The sequence below is a fragment of the Falco rusticolus genome, chromosome 14, assembly GCF_015220075.1.
Source record: "Falco rusticolus isolate bFalRus1 chromosome 14, bFalRus1.pri, whole genome shotgun sequence".
Lineage (NCBI taxonomy): Eukaryota > Metazoa > Chordata > Aves > Falconiformes > Falconidae > Falco > Falco rusticolus.
This window is the reverse complement of record NC_051200.1, coordinates 4,736,690-4,754,541: the sequence shown is the minus strand read 5'-3', so window position 1 is coordinate 4,754,541 and position 17,852 is coordinate 4,736,690. Positions and strand designations below refer to the sequence as shown.

The 17,852-nt window shown below is 47.1% G+C and overlaps 2 protein-coding genes across 2 annotated transcripts in view; one reads left to right on the top strand and one right to left on the bottom strand.

Annotated features, from left to right (window-relative positions):
• The window catches only part of IRS4 (insulin receptor substrate 4), a 23,438-nt gene extending 7,175 nt beyond the window's left edge, over positions 1-16,263 (bottom strand). Inside the window, exon 1 of the mRNA XM_037407931.1 lies at positions 12,641-16,263. Within this exon, the coding sequence (XP_037263828.1) occupies positions 12,641-16,148 (3,508 nt within the window). The 5' untranslated portion in view covers positions 16,149-16,263. The remainder of the gene's footprint in view (positions 1-12,640) is intronic.
• On the top strand, positions 16,234-17,852 carry LOC119157236 (dual specificity protein kinase CLK3-like). Its single transcript, XM_037407934.1, has 2 exons — positions 16,234-16,711; positions 17,639-17,852. Exons 1-2 carry the CDS (start codon positions 16,249-16,251, stop codon positions 17,656-17,658), a joined length of 483 nt encoding a protein of 160 aa, XP_037263831.1. The 5' UTR covers positions 16,234-16,248; the 3' UTR covers positions 17,659-17,852.

Here is a 17,852-nt window from a genome sequence, read left to right as displayed (position 1 = left end):
TGAAGATAACTTTCGCTTGCAGTGTAAACACACGGCTGTTCCTGGATTGTCACCAGCTCTTCCAAGAAAATCTGCTCAGTCTACAAAAACAAACACACAAACAAACAACAACAACAAACCACACCACCACCCTGGGCACAACAAAACAAGCAGCAAAAATCTGAACGCCAAAACCCCTCTGCACTTTTGTAGCAGTCCAGAAATACACTGTTCTAAGTGGTTTTCAGAGCACCCTACACTGGGCTTTTCCGCTTATTCAAACTTCAGCTCCATTAACAGATTCTACACGAAAGCTTCAGCCTTTATGCCAAATCGAGTTCTGCTGCTTCAGAATATCAAGAACAATACAAATTCAACTTCCTATGAACATTTAATATTGAAAAGGAGTCCAGAAAGCGTCCACACATTTTCACAGATCACCTCTCAAAATAGATAAGCAAAGTTTAGAAAATTAAGAGTGTTCTCTTCACTACACAATTCTATTTAAATTCATCAGTTTAAGATGGGATCAGATTATAAAACTACACACAGCTGTCCAAATCTTTCTGAGGAACAATGAGAGGGAAAGGATCAGAAGGGCAGAAGAGAAACCAAGAGGGCAAATATTTAAAATGGGATGGCAGCACGCCATTGCTCAAAAACGTTTTGTTGAAAATCAAGGAACACACGGAAAAAGTGCTCTGCAAGTGTTCTATGCAAAAATAATCTATAGTTTTATAAAAGTTAGGGTCAGAGGATTAGATCAGTCTTAATTCATTAGATTGCAAACCCAGCGTGTTCCATTTGAAAATGTATCAGATGAGAATACATCCAATTTACACTTCATTTCCTGCATCTGAATTATTAAGGTCAGGCGAGTCAGGCCACTTTGAAACAAACCAAGAGGTTTTAAGAACATAGCAGACATACCCTAATTCTCTCAAAGAAATCCATCCTAAATAATATCTGTTTTTACAGGAAAGGCTTTTACTGACATAATTCTGCAACCGATTCCTAAAAGGATAAAAGATTTGCTTACAGAAGATATTAATTTAAGATAATTAAATGATTAAAATCTCCATGTCAAAGACTTAGACAGCTTAATGCTTTCTGGAGAACACTACTGAAGTTCTCCATTTCCTGAACTTCAGGTTAGGGGGAAATCAGAATTAATCAGATTTACACAGATCAAAAGCAGCAGAACAGCCCTTGACTTTCTTGCGCGCACAGCCACACAATATTCCTGTTGTTCAGGAAAGCACCAAATCCCAGCACAACCTCAGGACACAACGTGCATGTCCAAAAGCGCTTTGTTCGTGCCACCGGGACAGGGCAGAACTGCCATGAACAGCACGCAGGTCGGGGGGAGGGAGCTAATTTGCCCAAATACATTCTGCACGAGTTAGTGAGAATTTTCTTTTGCCCCAAATCTTACCAAATGCAGTTACTATCCTGCGTCACTGTCCTATTTCTTCGAGTTCTTATTTTAAAGGCATAGCTTTAGACCTTGCTAGAGGCAAGTGGTGTTATTTGAGAAAAGCAGGATCCCTTCTTAATTTGCACACGCAGACACCAAGTCTACAAATACAAATCAGAAAAACGACCACATCGTTCGCCGTGGCCACTCCATATGCAGTTACCGTACCTGGGTAACCCAGACAAGGTCCTGACACAGAAATCCCTTACTTGGGAAATGTGCTAAACTACATGTTCACCATTAAGCACATATTCCACATTCTTCCTTCATTCAACAAAATGATGCTTTAACTGAGCTAATGAATAGATTTCATACCTACAATTTTACCGACCTTCCACAAGCAAAAAAAAAGCGAGATCTGTTTTAAGAAAAACCTGTTACATGACCCACTTTTCATTGGATAAACTATTTAAACACAGCAAGTGGTAACAACACATCCCACTAAATCAGATTCCTCCTCAAGCTGTGTTTCTAAAATTTAGAAGACAAAGTTACTCTTGCAAATAATTTTTATCCACAATTGTTCATTCAAAATGTGGTTCTGCTATTCTTAGTGCTTGGCGATTTCATGAGCTAAAAACCTCTCCCATGCTTTAGGATCGCTTTTATTCACTTTGCAGAAATGCCTTATCTTTTGCAACAGTGGCTTCTTTTTCTGTTTCAAACAGCAGTGTTGTTTCTAGGAAGGTTTTATGCCCACTCCCTAATTTCATCTCTTACTGATACTATTCCTAGAATTAGGAAACTTGCACGCAGTTTTGGCAGGGGCTTAACACCAACTCAAACTGCACTGGACAGCTTGGCGAGCTGTTGGGGAGTTTTGGGGTTGGTTGTTTTGGTTTTTTTAAATAAGTTTCTGTTACAGTATAGCAAGACAATACTAAAAATTCATGTAAACACACACAGAAGTTTAAAATTTCAGATTTTCACATTGCAAAAGAATGAAAAAGGTTCTTTTTTAAAAGCACTGTTACAGCAAGTGACTGACCTCCTAAACTGCAGAAAACAGATAAATTTTAGCCAAAAAAAAAAAGAAGAAAAATCTTGCGTGGCTTCTGACAATACCACCTGCTACAGTTGACTCCGCTCTCCTGACAAAGGTTAGAAGCCCTGAAGGGCCAACAGGGAGGAATAAATTTCCTGCAAACTGGATGTCAAGAGCTGTTAGGGAACAAACAGGGAAGAAAACAGCCAGGTCAAATACCAGTGCTGAACAGCGCACACAGCTCCGGTTCCCTCATTCAAAAAAGACTTGGAATAGCTGGAAGAGTTTCAGGGTAGTGCAGAAAAACTCATGAAAGGTGTGAAACAGCTTCCTAGTGAGGAACAGACAGGTAACAAGAACCCTTCAGCCTGCAGAGAAGTATTAGGACGTATCAGGAAATTAATAATACTATTACACCGCAGGTCCCTGCTGCGCGCGGTGCGGGAAGCTGCTGACAGCACGCTGGCGAAGTATATGGCAGAGGAGGATACAGCATCTACACAATCCTAAATAGCATGGAGAGAAAAGATGGGAGAGATAACAACCCCTAATACACAAACCAGGGGCTGCAGTACGCAGCAGGGTCCAAAACAGAGAGGTCTGCATGCAGCGTGTACCGACTGCGACCGCAGGCTGCTGCGGGTACAAGGAGTTTACACAGGATCAAAGGGAGATTGGAAAAGTACTTGGATTAAAGATCCATAAAGGATTATAAAACAGACAAATTACATCAGGCTCAGGAAATCCCCCAAGCTGAAAAAAAAAAAAAAAAAAAAGAAAGAAAATACCAACCCAGCGGCTGGGTGTAGGTTTGCGGGGATGTGTTATATACGCCTGCTCTGCTCTTCCTCTGCTGGGTGGTGTCTGCTTGCAGGCACAGGCCTTGGGTTTGGGCGAGCCAAACTATTCTCATGAACACAACTAAGAGACACTGTCCTGTCACTCATGACTAATGAAACAGCTCCCCACCTTCCAAATCGCCTTTTCTTGATACTTTGTTTCTACAAGAAGTTTCACCTAATTCACCCCTTTGCTCTTCTCAACCGCTTTAGCCATCACCATTTGAAAGCACTGGGCACTACCTTTTCTTTCACCTCTACTGCCATAAACAACTGTCAAAGGCATGAAGTTGCTACACGGCCACATCCCCAGATAGTTACACCCTCCTCAGCCATACCTTTTGCCCATGCATGCCTGCACAAAAAAAAAAAAAAATCTTTGCTATCAGCCACTATCTGCTACCACACACAGCAGCTGCACGCATCAATTTTCTGCATTTTCTAATTACCACATTATTGAGTCTGCATTAACATCAGGACACCCAAAACCCCGGCTCACGCAGGGGAGGAAGAAGAAAAGATCAGACTGCATTGCATGTGTGAAGCAAGATCAAATCACAGCACACGCACAAGAGCCAAGGATAGGGCCTTCAGCTTCCAGGAGGAGCTCGGGAGCACACAAGGACAGAGTTAAACTGTGTCCACACACAGACAAGTTTTAATCAACAGCACGCAGCTCTCCTTCAGTGTTTACCTTGTGGAACACGTCAACATTAGTATTTCAATCGCTTACACCCTCGACAGTGAACCAAGCCTCACTGCTGCCACCACTTCCAGATGCGCCCGCAACCACTGGTGTCTGCTCAACCTGATCTACCGACACAGAAATAACGTAACTTTCTCTGGTCAACGCTCTCATTTTGCACTCCAGCTTCCGCAGGCCACTCTCGAGCAGCTGAAAGCACCCAGCAGCTGCCACCCAGACCTCCCTGCGTGAGCTGGACTCCAAACACTCGCACACACCGGTTACAAATCCTTGTATCTCCCAAGCCATGCTGCTGCCTCCTCCCCAACACTAGGAGGTTGCCTGAAACCACCTAAAATCCCTCCTGCAAAACCATGGAGGAACCAGCAGTAATGCCAAAGCAGCTCCATCACCCTGCTGCTTCTGGAGCAAAGTCACACAAAGAGCAGAGGATGCAGCGATGGTAAGTGCCCAGGGATGCTGCCCCGCGTGATCCTGTGCTCTGGTACGCATTCCTGCACCCCTGCTTGCACTAAATCTATGGCTGCAGGAAAACTAACTTACAGAAAGGAAAAAGGAAAAAAAAAAAAAAGAGGAAAAAAATAATCACATTCCACATCTAAAAGGGAGAAGTAAACATCGGGACATGCTCCTAACTCGGAGATACATGTTGGCCCACATTCCTCTTACCAAGATTAATATCCTGGCCAGTGTTCTGACATTTACCTCATCCTTTTCAAGTCATTTAAACCATTACAACCACTGTATTTATAGCTCGCTACCTTCCATCGCTCCCTGCCCTGTTCATACCCTTCCAAGTGCCTCTACCAGCTTCCTCTCTTGCAACCGCTCTCAGGCAGCCTTTTATCTCCCTGCGAGGCTCTTATCTTCACCCTGCCAAAGGCAGCAGCCTTGATCTTTATCTTACTCTCCACCCCAGCACATTAAGTTTCATCCATCGCTTTAGTTTTGTGTTTTAAATTGTAAGCTCCTTAGGACAGGGACCAACACATTTACATTTGCGGCAAGGTACAGGGGACCTCCATCCTGCCTACCTGTTCAGGTTCTACAAGGAGTAGAGATCGTGTCTGGAGCTACAAGCTTTCATTAACAGACTCACTGTTGTAATACTGTCTGAATGACCTCAAGATCAAATCTGTTCATTTTTTTCAACTCATTTCTAACTGATTTCCAGTTCACCACAACCTGCAATTTAAAACAGTCTTCTTCTAAAAACAACCAAACAAAACTCACCCACCCAACCCAAAAAACCATCAGAGTTAATTAATATAAATGGCAAATACCTCCCAAGGTATCTCACATAACAAAAAGCAAATATTCTAGCAGTTTGAACTCAACAGTGGATGTTACTACAGAAAACCCAAACAGCTCACAGATTTTCCTAACAGACTAACTTAAAATACAAAAAAAAAAAAAAAAAAAATCCATACAGCAAACAGGATCTATTCAGCCCCTTAACCCATATTGGTTTACACTTAAGAAACTTTATTGGTTTAGACTTACAGGAGTTAAAGGTTGTTCCTTCATCTGTACTGATGGAAGTTTTACCTGCCCCCAACTAGTGCTGAGGAATGCCCCCAGCCAACCCCCCCGCAGGCAGGCTCTGTTACCTAGACCAGGGAAGCAAAGGTGCCCAGGTGTGGGGAGCAGCCTTTCCGTGCCAGTTGCTGGTTCATCTTGGCCATTTCAGCTCAACTGTCGAGAAGCTGCCACAAGTCACAGAAATAGCTTAAACAGGGGGTTTACACTATATATATAAGGTATCACGTGGCTCACATTAATGGCTTTTCTTGGTCTAGTACGCAAGAAGTTCTCATTTATCTAATGATGCATCTGCTTTGCTGCCACTAAGATTGCTCCAAACTCCTAGTAGCCTGAGAGATCTGTGTGAAAAAAGCACTAGTTCCCAAAAAACAATCCAGGCTCAGGCTGAACAGCATCAAAAAAAAGTTATACTGCAAGTTCAGCTGTTCAGCAAGAGCCATAAACAATAAAGCAAGCTGGCTTGGCATGAGCACGGGAACAGAACCGCACTATTCCCTCTGGAAGGAAGGTATCATTCCTTAGTGTCTCAACAGATTTAGAAGCAAATTTTACCAGGTTTCTTGCACACCTTCTCGTATTATTTCCCACGATTTTCTGAAAAAGAAAAATACAGTTTGATATCCTCAGTCATTCCACAAAACCCTGTTCTACTGAAAGGGAAGCTTTTCTCCAAGTAGGTAGCATAACTATAAGCCTTCCATGCCCTAGCAAAAAGCAAAAACTAGCCTATTTTATGCCCTAAATAATAATCCAATATTTATGTAAGTTCATAATATACATATGCTACGCAGTGAACACAAGCACTATTCACCTTTTAGTAGTAATTTAAAAGTTTTCAATTTTGTTGAGTCCCATTAAATTTTATCGCCACCCTGGAATTACAGCCAAATTTTAACTATATTGATTTTAGTATAAGCCATCTCTTTCAAAAACCCTTTCTTCTCTGAAGACTAAAAATTAAGACCTTACACTTAACTCACGTATCACCAGCACACACCACATGTATACACACACCCACAGTCTTGAATCGTTAGCATCCAATCCTGCAGCTAAACCAACAGAAAAACAATGTTTTGAAATCAGCAAACTTTGCCCCTTAAGATACAGCTCATGACTTAACCAGGGCAGAAAATTCTTGCTAACAGTCTGCTACACTGCTGCTCTTGGGATAATGCTACACCTGAAGCAAAATCTCCACAAATCCAAACACTTGTATGTTCAAGATCATTTAGATAAGACACTCAGCAACACCTCTGAAATGCCTTTGATGAGTCAGGCTACTTTACCTTTGTCTTCCCACTGCCCTCAAGTATGTCACAAATCCCTACTGATCAAGGTTCTCAACTAAATTGTAACCCTCCCTAAGCTGGGTGACCTTTACAGAGATGCAGAGCTTGATTAAAACTAGAACATACTTCTTCCTTTTCCCCATGTCATTGCTTTAACCTGTGAGACAGCAATGCAACTTCATCATTGGATCCTTGTTATTATGCAGAAGCTAAACGTGAAAAAAGCCAAAACAACAAATTTGCAGGGTGGGCCACAGGACCGCTCTCCAGCCAAGTCATTACACACCATTTAGGGTGAGTCATAAGATAATGTTACATTTTTAGGACAAAACAGCAGTAATACAACCCCAGGCTCCAGAAAGCTTGACACATTCTCACCTGCCTTTCAGCTTTATCACTCCGTTTTTATTTGAGTTGAAGAATGACACGTTTGATCACAACAGTACTTAAAACAAGATTGTAGAATTTGTTTCCTGCTTGGGATAGGAAAAACAAACTTGTTAGCGCAATCAACATACTGAACACCATTCAGCATGTTTTTGGGAGCACCACAGATCCCCAAACAGAGCACAAAAACACACACCAAGGTACAACACAGTACTATAAGCTCTTTTTAGTACCATCCAAAACCTCAAGGCATAAACCCTGCCCCCAGCAATCAATATGAAGAAAACTTGTTAAAGATCCTTTCATTAAAAAAGCAGCATATGCAGAGAAAAAAAAAAAAAACCTCAAACCCAAATTCTACCTACTGCTAACAAGCCGCTGGACATACAAAAAAACTCAGAGAAAGAACTAGTGACAAACCGCCCCAGTAACCCTGGGCTGGAATACAGCTGCTGGGGAGACTGACTACGTGACTCCAACCTGCCACCCCAAGCCACGGGGGAAACAAGGGGCCCTCAGACATCATGGGAGACGGGGAAAAAGCGAAGTTTTAGAGGGAAAACTAAAAGGGTAGTAGATCTTTTTGTGAAATATTAAATGCATTAAAAAACAAAAACACCACGCACACACACACACACAAAAAAATGCTGCTTGGACCAGTGCCGGATTACTCCCGAACTCCACAGGTTCTGCAGTGGTGCTTTAACCTGCAAGACAGCTACAGGGAAGAAAATTTAGACTTCCAAAGAAGACACACGTCACCAACAGCTGCAACCATGGATTTCAAGTCTGGAAAGCTGATTTCCAAAAGTATTTCAACAGTGACTACAAGTTCTCTCTCAATGGTAGGGAAACATTCTTGTCTCAGATTTTCTTACCCAAGCAGAAGTAAACCCTAACTGATTCTTGGTCAAATAAGTCATAATTAGCTCACTCCCACACTGCATGGCAAAAAATCTGTTCTGCCATCAGCAGCTTATACACTGCTTGAGAAAGTTACCCTGGGTGGTTTCAAGCATAGCTGTAAGTCACTCAAGACTGTTCAAGTGGCATCTGTTACAGTAAGATTAAAATGCTTTGGGTTTGTTGGGGTTGGGTTTTGGGGTTGGTTTTTTTTTTTTTTTGGGGGGGGGGGGGGTGTTGTTGGGTTTTTTTTGTTAAGAATTATTATCCCAGCGTTATTTCAAAGATGCAGGACACACAGCAGCATTCGGATGCGCTTCAGTAGGGTTCTTCAAGTTATTTTTAAACGGGCTTGTGCCTTAAGTATTCTGCCGATACAAAAGAGCCTCAGTTCGAAGTAAACTTTTAAAAACCACTAGCTTGAAACCTAAAAGGGGCAGTTATGTGCTTGGTATCCTGTAAACTGTAATTTACTATATTAGTAATAGCTAAAACATCCAGCTTCTGAATTTCTCAAAGTGTATATTGTTCATTACATTCTTCAAGATTTTGCATCTGAAATATGTAAGTTACCATAAAGGACCTGGACAATTTGGAACACGAGTTTCACTTTACAGCTGTACTTGTTTTCCTTCCTCTCAAGCTCCCCAAAGGGTACACAGCCCTCTCGCCCAGTATAGCACAGGAGATTAAAAAGGTGAGGAACATTGAAATTATAGTCCTGCACTTTAGACAACTTCTGAAATAGTATCTTAGCATAGTGTTAGAATAGCAGGTTAGAGATAAGATTAAAAAGTGGGTGTAAAAAAAAGTGGGTTGATAATAAGCTGAACATTACATTTACTCTGAACAGCCTGTTTTGTTTCTGGAGTCCAGGGTATCTTTGCAGGTTTAATATTTCTAATTAAGACTGAAGAAACTTGTATTATACAGGACACATTATGCAGTTTATTACCGCCCCGTTCTCATTATGCTCCTCAGTTTCTACAAGGTCCAATAACAAGGTATACATTAGCTAAGCCCTGTTTGAAGTAGCTTTAGTGTTCTGTACTCCTAGCACAAAATTTCATGACTCAGATTCATGTAATCAAAACTGCAAACCGCTTGCTTCAATATTGTGTAACGATTTTGTGATGAAACTGTTTTGCTAATGACCTCCTTAAGCTTCAAGCATTAAAAATCAGAACATTATAATCTTTTTATCATCATCATTATCATCATAAAACCGGAGTTCAATTTTGCCTAAACCTAAAATGAAAGTTTACTAACAATTCAGGCTTATTTACCATTTCAAGGTAGTGCCCTCCCCCTCCTCCATCCATGTCATGAATGGAGAAGGGGAAGAAAAAAAAAAAAAAAGTTTGATTCACATCAGTGAACCTGACCCAGAAGTAGTTTGGGAATTACAATGAGGGGGCAGTGATGCATTGGAAATCACTCCACTACCCTCAGCAGTTTGGAGAACGCAGCTGAGTCACAGAACACAATATTCCACTTAAGCAAACAAAAACAAAGCAAAACAGCAAATGATCCGAAGCTGGGAAGTGTTTTCCTTCCAGTAAAACTGCAGTTTACGGAGAAGAGAGCAAAGTTCTCTACCTGATAGAATTTAGCACACGTGGGATAGATCCTTTCTAAGAAGTAAAGGGCAAAAATGCATCTGCTAAATATTTTCCTTAGGAATGGATTTAACCACACAGCATTTTGCAGGCAGAGACCAAAAGAGTGGGACGTAAAAGGAAAGAAAAGACAGCACTGAGTTCTGCTAAAAGACTCCAAGTATTAAAAGTATCAATTACACACAGGCACACTACACGTCTTCAGGACACAGAAGTTTGCAATGAAGCTTCATTTTCACTATTCAAAATGGAACGTGCGATTGTTTTTTCTAGATTACAGAAAAAAAATTTAAGTATTAAAATAGCAGTTTATTGCAGTAGAAATGATACATTGTTTAAAGAATACAGGCTTCTAAAATTATGCTTCCTATAGCTCAGAGACACAATTTCCTACGTGAATGGAAACTGCTATCTTTATAATCAAGAATTTCAAGTCATTACTAAGAAACAGATACACATCACTAATTTACAACACGGTATTCAGGTCTGGCCCCCCTACTTTTTGCCTGGACTATTCTGATATTTGTTCAACCCCTCCACGAGCCACCTACAAGTGAACAATGTCCACACCCCACCTGCCCTCCTACTATACACCAGAAATATTTTATGCTGTCTTTTTAGAAAACTGTCAGGCCTTGTTTTGGAGCAATGTTTTATAATTTTGTTTTTCTTTTTAGGACTAGAAAGAAACCACCAACCTAAGCTCTTACTATTCTCATGCTTCGTTTCCTGCCAAAGCCCATGGTTTTTATGCACAGAGTTTCTTTCACTTCATTTTAACACACATTTCATTTCCAGAAAACTTCAGTCCACAGCATAAACCAGCAGCTCTAAGTCTCTTGCCCCTCTGCAACTCGTAATAGACAAGGGAAAAAACCCCAAGCACAGGGCTGCAGATGCTTTGCTGTGGCAGGAGCAAGCAAAATGTTTAACAGAAATACCATTTCTACACACACACTCTCCCAAAAAATATTTTTAAATGTAATATTTACAGTATGGCTGAAAGGAAATCAACTCTGCTGGGGTTTTTTTCCTCTCCATTTTGTAAGAAGTTTTACTTTAGAGCATGGATTTTAATCATATGAGGGGCATAAAAATCAAGTAGGAATTCTGCTGTCTTTGGGGGTGCTCTTTAAAAAAAATAATATTCAAAACCAGAAACACAGATCAGATGCAGACATCAGTGTACCTTTGACTTAGCAGAGAAATCTTTGAAGTGCTGAAAGACTAACTTTGGAAGAAAGCACTTTCTTGGACTGGCAACTTTCAACGTCTTCTAAATTTGATTCCAACCAACAAAACAAAGCAGAGGAAAAAAACCACTGAGGCAAACCACACATTTCTGAGCAGCCCCAAGCAGTGCTGCCAGACTTCGAATGGCATGCGAGCTGAGTCAGGCTTATACCTTCCACTATGAAAGGCTACACAATTTTAAGCTCCTTCAATACCTTCTGCCTTTAGATACTTAGTTTTAAAGTGAAACTAGAAAAGAAAAAAATTCAGTGTTTAAGATTGTAATTAAAACCAGAAAAGCCTGCAGTAGCCTGCCCCTTCACTGCTTCCTCTGTTGACAGAGAAATAGACAAGTATCAATGTCCAACAGCAATTAAATATTTCCTCTTAGTACTGATCAATTATTGACTACATCTGCATTTTCAAAGACAGGAAAACATTTCCAACACACAGAGTTTTCTATCTGGCTGGGTGAATTACTGTAAGGAGTTCAGTGGGTCACTGACACCAAAACAAGGATTATACTTCCAAAGTTCCAGTGCAATGCAGCGCTTGCACAAACACTACTGCTCAGCCAGTGGACACGGATAATACCACTAACAGCTAATTACTACTTACTGCTCCCACTGTGAGAGCTTATCATATGAACAGAAGCGTCCCTCCTCTTCCCCATATTCTTCCTTCCCACCCCCAACACCCTTTTTTACGCACACCTCAAACTGCATTACCTTAAGCTGGGCCAAACCACTGATCTCTTGAAAGCTAGCAGCCTTCGCTCCAAAGTTTCAGACCTGGAAAACACCACTCGGAGCCTGCTCATCCTCTATCGCAGGCCCTCCTCATCCGCCATGCAGAAGGCAGGTCGCTGGGTGCAGGCTGTGGCTCAGCTGAGCCCTTGGATCCTACTCAGCGACGAGCAGGGAGGGCATGGGCTGCAGGAGCCCCCCACCACCCTGCCCAGCCACCCAGAGATGGCTTCTCCAGAGGATACAAGGCTCCTGGGGAGAACAGAGCTCAAAAGGGAAAAAACCACCCTGAGTTCTGTTTACATAAGATTCAGCTAAATAAATGTGGGTAGATTTCCCATTAAAGAACACATGCATTTCACCTACATTTGTTGAAAGAAACTGACCTAAACCCCAAAATTTGATATCCAAACGCAATTCAGCAATTTTCAGCTTTCCCTATCCATGAGACAAACTACAAAATATCAAGCTCACAAACACCACCACCACCACAACTAAAAAAAAAAAAAAAAAAAACCACAACAAAAAAAGTGAAGAGTCATCGAGTTATAGGAAGGAAAGAAGAGGAAAACAGGAAGGAAAAAAAAAAAAAAGAGCTACCATAAGCTCAGGACAGGAATTCACAAGATGAAATACAGTTGTTGTTTATACTAGCAAAATTCTTTCCTAAGAAACCAAGGCAGGTAACAGTTCGCTAACACCTCTAACCGCCTAGAAGAGCCACATAAATCCTTTAGGCCAAGGACCACGTCCCCTTGTGCTGCTGTTCAGCGGTTAGGATGCTGCACTACGAGACAGGTTGTGCTAGAGTCATGCAGAAGACTATAAAAAACATTCACCCCACCCCAAAGACCACATTTTAGTATTAAGTAGAGTGCCCCATTCCTACAGTTAAGCAAGCATGAAAGGAAAGTGCTTTTAAAGTTACAAACCTTTTCTCGCAGCGTTACACTTCAGACCATCGGATCTGCTGAAATCTATGCTCACGTAAGCTCCACTGTCCAAACCTGAAGTACCATTTTGGAGATGGCAAGTTGGTGCTGCAGTACTTGCCTCACAGCTTATAGGATCATCGCGTAAATTCAGAGCGATGTAGTTTAAGCCATTCTGAAATCCAGTTGAGGTATCCCTGGACATTTTGCTTTCCTGACCATCAGCAATGTTTTCATCCGGTTTTAACCAAACATTGTCAAATGAGGCAGAGCTGTGTCTTTTGCTACTGTCAGTAAAGAAAGAAGAGGAGGTTGTCACAGTCCCAGCAGAAGAGAACGTTTCGGAACTGTGTCTCCTCCTGCCTTGAGGATCGGCTCGGATCACTTTCGGTCCCAGAGGAGGTTCAGAGCTAGGAACTGAGAAGCTACTGCTACCAGCATATCGATCGACAATGCACAGCCTATTCACGATGGAAGAAGGGCTATCAACCTTTACACCGTTGTCAGATTCGGCGGCAAATGGCCGAGGCGGTGTCGCTGCCATGTTGAACGTCATCTCTGTGTAGTCATCAGTCCTGCTGCTTGCGGTGCTAACACAAGCGGTACCAAACGAAAGCCTAGCATAGTCAGGATTTGGTTGGTTTCTAGGAATACTGGAACTTGCATAAATTGAAATATCCGTTAGAGAGTTAGACAGCTCCTTCGCTACTTTCGGCGACTGTACATCCAAGTCAACGCTCATGTAATCAGAAAGCGGGGACTGTCTGTGGTCACTGCTCGAGCCTAGGGACGATGGTGATCCTTCTGCAGATAAGGAATATGGTGTATTACTCGCCTTTTCATTAAAATCAATATTTATGTATTCACCGGGACTCGCTGGCTCAGGTGGAACTGTGCGATCATACATTCTTGGGATAGTATTGCTCCCTCGCGTACCTAGGGGCAGTCTCGTGGGCCTAGTAGCCCTGTTCTGCACAAGTCCTTCATCCGAACCTTTCACCGCCGACAGTTTAGAGATGCCGTTAGCCAGAGCCTCGCTGCTGACCCCTTTTACATTTTCTGGTCCACCATACAAGAGTTTTCCAGGTGAAGACATCGGAACATATTCACTGTGGTCACCGTTTTGTCCTGACAATGCCTTAAAGCTTCGGGGCAAAGAAAAATACGAACTAAAACCTTTGGAAACAGAAGTGGTGTGAACATAATTCGAATCACCGGGGTGCTTTGGAGCTGAATTACCAGGTGACATATCCATATACTCATTGTTTATGATCTTCTCATTACTTCCTTTAGAAACAAATCCAGTTAAAGGACTTCGCACAGGTGAAGAGCTAGCCTTTGGAAACATCATCATATACCCTTTGGAGTCAACCTGAGAGGGTGACCACGAATTGTTAATCTGTTTCGGAACAGACATACTTTTAGGAGTCATCGGCAGATAGTCGCTGTTGCTGGCTAGAGAAGATGCCACTCCTGGCATCATTGGCATGTACCCATCATCCCTGGCTTTACTCCTACTTTGGTTACATACAGAATCAAGGTTAGTGTCATTGTACTCCGATTCATGGTTATCTCTCAATTTTGGTGTGTCAGAGTAAAGTAATCGCCCGTGACTTCCCACAGAATCTTCATCTAATGAAGCCGTAGTTTGTGTCGTCTTCTGCTGCACCGACACAGACGTTGGCTTTGTTAGAGAGTAAGTTCTTTTCCTGAAACACTTTTCAGCCTCCATATAATCATCTCTGGAGCTATCATCTGCCTGTTGCTTACTCATGGACATGTACTCACTCAGACAGTTCTCCTCTCTGATAGGCGGTGTGTTTCCCAGGGAATCTGGCGTGTTACTCCTGACCCGAAAGTACCTGAAATCTCCAGGGCTGGAGCCATATTCATCAGAAGAGATAAATCCCCCATCGCTTGGGGAACCACAGACGGATGAGCTAGAAGGCCTGGTCAACATGTCCGAAGCAGAACCATGGCCGCTGCTGGAAGAAACACTGATGGGACTTGTAGTGGAGGGAAAATGAGACACGGGCAGCGAAGCAGACCTGGTGTGGTAAGATGAGCTGAATGCGGCTCTCACATACCTTCCACTTCCTTCTTGCCGGCCCAAATTCATCCTCGCAGTGTTCAGGTGGATCAGACTCCCAGTCACTGACCTAAAAGGTCTAGTCATGGTTCCTTCTCCTTCGCTGGATGTTCTGAAGCGATAGGAGCTGCTGCTTTTGGTGGTAGGAGGCGTTCCTCCAGCAACACTCTCAGTTCTAGATCTTCTCTGCAAGCCCGTCTGGCTGGGGGGCAGGTTGCCCAAGTGCCTCCTAGTGGTGATGAAGGAGATGGGGTTGGTGCCACTGCCACCACCAGAAGACTGACTCTTGCTCCGGGGCCTGAACTCCGCAAAGGCCTTTAGCGCTTTCATGGTCTCCAGAAAAGTCTCGTGCATGTTCTGGGCAACCACTGAATCGTCCACTTGCATCCAGAGCTCTCCGGGCCCAATGGAGGCGGATCGGCCCACTTCAATGAAGAAGAAGTTTTCCGAGTGCCCACAGCGGCGAATGTTCATGAGCTGCAGGTGGACGGAGGGCACCTCCGAATTGAGCTTGACAAGGTGGATGGCCTTGCTGGAGAGGCACAACCTGTACACTCCGGTGAGGTTTTTCGTCTGCCCCAGCCCTTTGGGCTTGACGTTGACCTGCCACACCTCCTTGAAGACGGTGCCAGGTCTCAGGGCGGCCCCATAGTGCTCGTCGTCCTCGTCCACCTGCTGCTCGGCGTGGTCCTCCTGCTCCAGGAAGCCCCTCTTGCTCTGGCTCATGAGCTCGCTGATGGCCTGGTACCAGGCCTCCTGCTCGCCCTCGTTCTCGGCCAGCATGGCGAAGTACTCGTCCTTGGTGTACAGGGCGATGATGTGCTTGTGCTTGGCGTCCGCCCGCCGGCTGACGGTGAAGCACTGGTACAGGGGGATGACCCGCTTGGGCGGGGGGCAGCAGAGCGCGGCCGGCCCGCCGGCCCCCGCCGCCCGCAGGCTGCTCTTGAACTTCTTCTCGCTGTCGTAGTACTCCAGCCGGGCGGGGGCCAGGTGGCTCTCGGCCCGCAGGACGAAGTAGCGCTTGTGCCCGTGCTTCTGCTTCCGCAGGTAGCCGCACTTCCTCACGTCCTCGCCGGCGGCGGGCGGGGGAGCGGCGCGGCCCGGCGCGGGGGGGGGCGGCCCGGCGCGGCCCGGCGCGGGCACGGTGCGGGCCGCCGCGGGGGCGGCCTCGGGCGCCGGGCAGAGCGAGGCGCTGGGCGAGCGCCGCAGCAGCTGCAGCAGGTGGTGGGGCTGCGGGGACGGGCAGCGCCCGCCCTCGCCCGCCGCCGGGTCCCCCTCGCCCGCCGCCGCGCCGAGCACGCCGGGCTCCAGCTGAGGCGCGGCTCCGCCTCCCGTGTGGCGGGCGCCCGGCTCCTCCTCGCCGCCCCCGGCCGCCGCGCCGCCGCCGCCGCCGCCCGGGCCATTCATCCCGCTCGCCATCTTAGGGGCCAGGCAGGGTCCGGAGCGCCGGGGAAGGGGCACGGGGCGGGCAGCGGGAATCCGCCCTCACCGGGGAAGCGCCCCCCGCGGCGGGCCGTGCATGGGGAGCGGGCGGTGCCTGGCGGTGCCTGCCTGCGCGCCCACCCGCCGCCCCCGTCCGCGCCCTCCGGCCGCGCCGCACCGCGTCCGGCTACTCGCACTCACGCAGGCAGCCGCGGCGGCACCACGGCGAAAACATCACGTGACCGCGCGGAGGGCGGGGGCGCGCGCCGGGAGGGAGGCGGGGGCGGGGCCCCCGGCGCCGAGGCGTGCGGGACGAGGAGGGCAGCGGGGAGCCGGCCGGGCGGCTCGCCGGAGCGGCAGGGAGAGAGCGAATAGGGAGCGCCGGCCCTTCTCCAGCGGCCCAATCAGCGGGCGGAGCTGGGGGCAGGGGGCGGGCCTCCCCGAGCGCTGCCCGGTGGAGGCGGGGCTCCGGCAGATGGGCAGCACAGTAGACCACTGGAAGGCGGCGGCAGCCCCGTGCTGGCCGCGATCTGGCGGGGCGTTTCCTGCGCTGGAGACGGGTGAGCGGCGAAAGAGGCGGGGCCGGCGCTGACTGGCGAGGGGGCGGTGAGCCGCCGGGCCGTTAGCCAATCCGCGCCTCACACACACAGATAGGGGAGGCGGGGGCGAGAGCGGCGTGTACTTGGCGGCGCGAGTAAAACGGAAGGCGGGGGCTGAGGAAGACGGGCAGCCCTCTTGGCCAATGAGCGCCAACACCTTGGCCCCAACGGGAGATGGCCGGCTGACGTTGCCTTCACCCAGCTCCCTTTCGGAGGAGCCCGCCCCCCCCCACCCCCCCGCCCGCGCGCGGCCGGGGCCGGCCCCGATTGGCCGGCGGGGAGCTGAGGCGGGGCGCGCGGGGCGGTGGCGGGGCGCGGGGAGGGAGGGGTGAGGGGGCGCGCGCCGCGGAGGAAGTAAACAACCCGTCAGCGCGCGAGCGACCGTTGGGGCCGAGTGCAAAGGCGGCCGGGGTGCGCGGGGCCCGCGCGTGGCGGTCACGGCCCGGCCCAGCCCCGCCCCGTAGGGCCGCTGCCCCGCGGCTCCCCGCACCCTGCGTCCCCGCAGCTCCGTGAGGCTTCGCCGTGCCGGCTGGGCTGCGCGGCGGCTGGGCAGCTGCGGCGGGGCCGAGGCAGTCCCGGGCCGGCCGGTCCCCTGCGCCGCTGTCAGGCTGCTCGGCACGGCCAGCGATCCTCACCCGGCGGTATCCATGCGGGCCGTAGGCATAATCCCAGAATTTTAGATTAAAATCTGATGAGCGAGGAGCGAAACCCCTCTGGTTTGTAGTGACACTGAATGGGCACAAAATTCCTTCTCATCCAGATGAATTGTTGCCCGGTTACAGGAACACGGTGCAGCCAGATGCACGGATGCACCACCATTCCTTTCTAGCCCTTTACCCACCTCCACAATGCTTTCTTCTGCTCTTAATTAACGCTTCCCTTTGCCAGCTCACCAAGCGCCCTACTAGAGGCGTTTAATTGGCGCAGAAGCGCAGCGGCTCTGACCCTACCCGCCAGGCGTCACGGCCAAGGACGAGCACCTTTCCCACCTCGTGCTGCGCTGCGGTGTGGCAGGTGCTGCGGTGTGGCAGGCGGCAGAGGCCGGGGTGTTGCCCACCAATGCAGTCCCTGGTGCCTTCGTGGGTTTACTACAAGCGCCCCT